Consider the following 5,210-nt stretch of genomic DNA (forward strand, 5'->3'; position numbering starts at 1 on the left):
AATACATACATATATATAAAATTTTATTTGGAAATAAATTATATCAAAAAGAGTACTCTTATGTAGTCTTACTTAATACTTATACTTGACATTATGGAGGAAGATCACGTGACCCCCGGCTTGAATCACGTGACTCAGCCTTAGCTTTCGATGACACCTTGCCGCCAGGCGCCGCCAAATAACGGAATTATCTATCTATCTCATAGAAACTGTAATTCGTATTGTAATATCTGTATATTTGTGAATACTGAAGATGTAGAAGAACTTCAAAAAGAATTCGAAAATTTAAACGTCAAACAATATTTCAAGGGGGATGCTGCATAAAATTAGATAGATCTTAAAAACTGAGCTTAAATATTCCTGGTTTTTTCTAGTTTCCTTGGTTTTCTTGTTTTCATAGTTTTCATGATTTTCATAGTTTTCATGGTTTTCATGGTTTCCTTGGTTTCCCTGGTTTCCCTGGTTTCCCTGATTACTCTGGTTTCCCTGGTTTCCCTAGTTCCCTGGTTTCCCTTGTTTCCCTGGTTTCCCTGGTTTCCCTTGTTTCCCTGGTTTCCCTGGTTTCCCTGGTTTCCCTTGTTTCCCTGGTTTCCCTGGTTTCCCTGGTTTCCCTGGTTTACTGGTTTTCATTGTTTTCATGGTTTCCCTGGTTTTAATAGTTTCCCCTGGTTTCCCTAGTTCCCGGATTTACTGGTTTTCATTGTTTTTATGGTTTCCTTGGTTTCCCTGGTTTTCATGATTATATTATAAAGAGTGTGCAAATTTTATAAATTTGTTGAAAAAATGATTTTAAAGAAAAAATAGAACAAGAAGGCCAAACTGTAAAAAATCCGAGAAAAAAAGTAAATTTAAAAAATCAAGGAAAATAAACTGAAATAGGTTTCGTATTTCTAACTGCGCGCTATAATATTACAAATTTTCAAGGTTAACTGGAACATTTCTTTTGAATAAATGAACATTATGTTACTTTGATTAGATTTTGGAATAAAAACGGAAATTACTTTTTCATTTATGCATCAGTCACAATTTTTTGGCCATTTGAAATTAAATGATTCAAGAAAATTTTGTTCTTTGTTTTTTTATGATTTGGTGTTTTAAAATGTGAGATATATTTGTTACTGATCCCAGGTCATGTATATAAAACCCCAATCAAAAGGTTATATTTCTATCTATCTCTTTTTCTAGCTATCTAGCTATATAGTTGTACCAAGCTACGAATATCAACCACATATCTACATAATTTTTATTTGTCAGTGTTAAAGTAAGAAAAATACTATCTTTATACTTTTATAAATATGTTATGAAAAGAGAATAAAATATTTAAATATTCAAACTCATTACAAGTTTTTTTATAGCGCTTCATTTACGTATGTCTTTAAAACTAATTAAAAACTACAGATGTATTAATATTTAACAACAAATGTGTTATGGAAAATATGTAACTTTTTTCTATCTCACAAACAAAAGAATTAATGTTAAAATAACTTCTCAATATCCATGTAATATGTATGCATTTTTTCAAAATATGGTGATAGCAAAAAATAATAGTTTAATAAAGAAAGAGTATCCGACTTAATATGGACAAAAACGTTTTGTTTGATGAATCTTTAGCTAAAAACCATGATTTAGAAAATTCAAATTTTAGTTAAGAAAGAAACTGTGTTTTTGCCACAAACTCAAATTTTTTAATCCCTTTTTCTTTGCAACCCAATGTATGACCTTTGATATTTAAAAGTACGAATTCTTGAAATGTCAAAGAGATGAAAACATTTTTGTGAAAATTTAAAAAAGTTACACAATCATTGTTTCATTTTTATTAAAAAGAAAGGTTTGAAGGAACACCTTAATCCAAATAAATATTAAATAAAAGACTTTTCTATTTCTTAAGAATAGACTCTGTCGTATATTAAAGATAAGATTTTAGAAGGTTTTCTGAATAAATATATTTAACTTTTTATTCTAGTTCTTAAACATTTATTGCTCTTAGAAACTTATTTATTACTCTGAATAAATAAAGTTGTTCAGAGAACACAGACAGGTAGGAAACGGTTTTTTTGCAAGAAGGTAGCGAGGGGGGGCAAAGCATTTAATTAAGAAGGGGCACTGCATATAGTTAGGAAAAGGGACATTACCAAGGGCCTATACAGGGATTTGTCCATAGGGGGGGAGGGGCTTATATTTTTTTCTTTCCAGGGGGTGGTGCTTAGAACCCATTGAGGCCTGAAACCCCAGGGGAAAGAAAAGCCCCAATAGCCCCCCCCCCATGTATACTCCTCAGGGCACTACAAATAAATAGAGGGGGTGGGGGACGGGGTGCACTTTTTTCAAATCTCCTTTTTCATAGAAATGAATATGATATGATTTCGTTCATAAACAAACTGTAAACAAACTGTAAACAAACTGTAAACAAACTATAAACAAACTGTCAACAAACTGTAAACAAACTATAAACAAACTGTAAACAAACTATAAACAAACTATAAACAAACTGTCAACAAACTGTCAACAAACTGTAAACAAACTATAAACAAACTGTAAACTAACTGTAAACAAACTATAAACAAACTGTAAACAAACTGTAAACAAACTTTAAACAAACTATAAACAAACTGTCAACAAACAGTAAACAAACTATAAACAAACTGTAAACAAACTATAAACAAACTGTAAACAAACTATAAACAAACTGTAAACAAACTGTAAACAAATTGTAAACAAACTGTAAACAAACTGTAAAGAAACTATTAACAAACTGTAAACAAACTGTAAACAAACTGTAAACAAATTGTAAATAAATTGTAAATAAAATGTAAACAATCTGTAAACAAATCTGAAAAATTGTTAATATCCATCCCTAGTAGTATCCTATGTATCCAAGGTATCCTGAAATCCTCAAAACCAGGGTTATGGTGGATATGGTGGATACTGGATATGGTGCAGAAAATTTAATTTATTATACTGTCTTCACAACATTCCATCTGTCTTATTAAAATATTCAATTATACTGGATAGGGATAGATAGATAGATAGATAGATAGAAAGATAGATATACTTGATTGAATTTAATTACCAATCTTTTCTGATAATCACTCATCTCAAACTCTAATATTTTAATCTTCACACCTTTCAACCATAAGGTTGTGTTGAACAGCAAAAGCTTGCAAAGATACAGGGAAAAGAAACTCAGAATTCCTATGATCCAAATAATATTGTTTAACTAATATCTATATATCTAGGGGTATATGAGAGTAGTCTAGTAGGACGGAATGTGTAGAGGAGGAAGTATGACGACTATAAACTCCATGTTTAACTAATATCTATATATCTAGGGGTATATGAGAGTAGTCTAGTAGGACGGAATGTGTAGAGGAGGAAGTATGACGACTATGTACCCCTTCATGGATACAAGCCATATGGCAACCCTCAAGGAACACAAATTTATTACAGCAGTCTTCAAAATCGAAAATTTAAGCGTTTCTTTAGAAAAGAATCATAATTCAGGGTGGATATTTATTGAAATGAGAACCAATGTAAAAGTGTCACGGCAATAAACTTTAAAAATTAAACACAGAAATAAGTTTGAAGTCATATACAAATCCTTCTGTTTTTTGATAAAATAAATTGTGGTTTGAAGCTGGGCGGAGATCCGTCCTATTCTCAGCAAACCTATCTTCCATATCCACAACCTCATCATCATCCATACTCTAGGCAAACATTGTTCATCACTTCTAACAAATTGTTAAAAATATATAAAACTATGCTAACTGACTGTCAAAGAATTCTAAGAGCATATTCTTTAAAAATCAGTGATAACCAGAAAACTATGGAAGAGTAAGTCGACTTTGAGATCCAAGTTATGACTTTAAATAGTCCAATGAACATGAGGCACAGCAAATGTGCAATGTAAACAAACCCATTTCACTTAATAAGAGATTTAATAACTTACTAGTAAAGCTTTTTGCTTTGTAACAAGAACAAAATCAGATGCACTTCAGTATTGTTTTATTGTCGTTTTTCTATTCTACAGTTTTTTGGTTATCACTGCCCCTAATTTTTTTACAAACATGAACGATTTTGAACTGTAGGGATATCTTACACACACCCCACCCCATGTTCCCAGGTGACCCGCTGGCCCTTCATGAACCAGCGATGAGCTGGTCAACCGCTCAACCTGTTGGACCTAACCCAATGTATCCGTCCTATATGAACCAAATGACCTCACATCATGGTGCTTTCTTTAGGAAAAGTTTTTAAAACTTAAGAGATTGTTTCTGAAAATATAAATAAAAATAAAAAAGTGAAAACAACATAACTATAATGGTACAATTATAGTCTTATAAACAAGAAAACTTTAATTAATTTGTAATTTGCATAACATCTGAATTTCCAGGAATTAGATTTATTTAATAGACATATTTAAACTATGTTGACTAGGTTGAACCACTTCACCTTATCTTGACCCTGTGCATAATACAAGTGGTTTAACTACGTCTGGGAGGTTCAACTGATACACGCTTATATTCATTAAATCTGTTCTCAGGGCATGTTTTTAGAGATTTATATAAGTCACACAAAGTAAAATCATTAGCAAAATTTCGTAATGTATAGAAATAATAATGACGATAAATAAGGTCACCCTGCAATATTTTTAAAACTTGTATTCCCAGATATATGAGACAACCTGTAAAGCAGGAGGTGACCTGCCAGTGGCTTGAGCCCGACCAGCTCGGGAAGTCCTGCACCAAGACCTTCAGCTCCCTGCACGAGATAGTGACGCACTTGACCGTGGACCATGTGGGCGGGCCGGAGATATCCAACCACGCCTGTTTCTGGGAATCCTGTCCCAGGGCGGGCAGGCCCTTTAAAGCCAAGTATAAACTAGTGAATCATATCAGAGTGCATACCGGAGAAAAACCATTTCCCTGTCCGTTCCCCGGATGCGGAAAAGTATTTGCAAGATCGGAGAATTTAAAGATACACAAGAGAACACATACAGGTAGGAAACGGTTTTTTTGCAAGAAGGTAGCGAGATAAGTTTGTATCATTTTATGCGTCTTGTTTTCTCGAGTCGAGATGCATTCCAGGCTCCTTATATAGAGCAGTATGATAGCTAGGGGCGTACCAGAAACAATAAAGTTTTTCATTATGAAAGTCAACATTTCTTATTTCTAGATATAAATTTGTTTTAAAGTTTGAATGGAGTTGGGGGG

General features: G+C 32.8%; 1 protein-coding gene across 1 annotated transcript in view; it reads left to right on the forward strand.

The window, feature by feature from the left end:
* Window positions 1-5,210, forward strand: part of LOC111694905 (zinc finger protein ZIC 4) — a 31,670-nt gene that overhangs the window by 2,902 nt on the left and 23,558 nt on the right. The window contains exons 2-5 of the mRNA XM_023463961.1: window positions 3,237-3,428; window positions 3,635-3,708; window positions 4,086-4,241; window positions 4,668-4,996. Of these exons, the coding sequence (XP_023319729.1) occupies window positions 3,360-3,428; window positions 3,635-3,708; window positions 4,086-4,241; window positions 4,668-4,996 (628 nt within the window). The 5' untranslated portion in view covers window positions 3,237-3,359. The remainder of the gene's footprint in view (window positions 1-3,236; window positions 3,429-3,634; window positions 3,709-4,085; window positions 4,242-4,667; window positions 4,997-5,210) is intronic.

Source organism: Eurytemora carolleeae, unplaced genomic scaffold (genome assembly GCF_000591075.1).
Source record: "Eurytemora carolleeae unplaced genomic scaffold, Eaff_2.0 scaffold91, whole genome shotgun sequence".
Classification (NCBI taxonomy): domain Eukaryota; kingdom Metazoa; phylum Arthropoda; class Copepoda; order Calanoida; family Temoridae; genus Eurytemora; species Eurytemora carolleeae.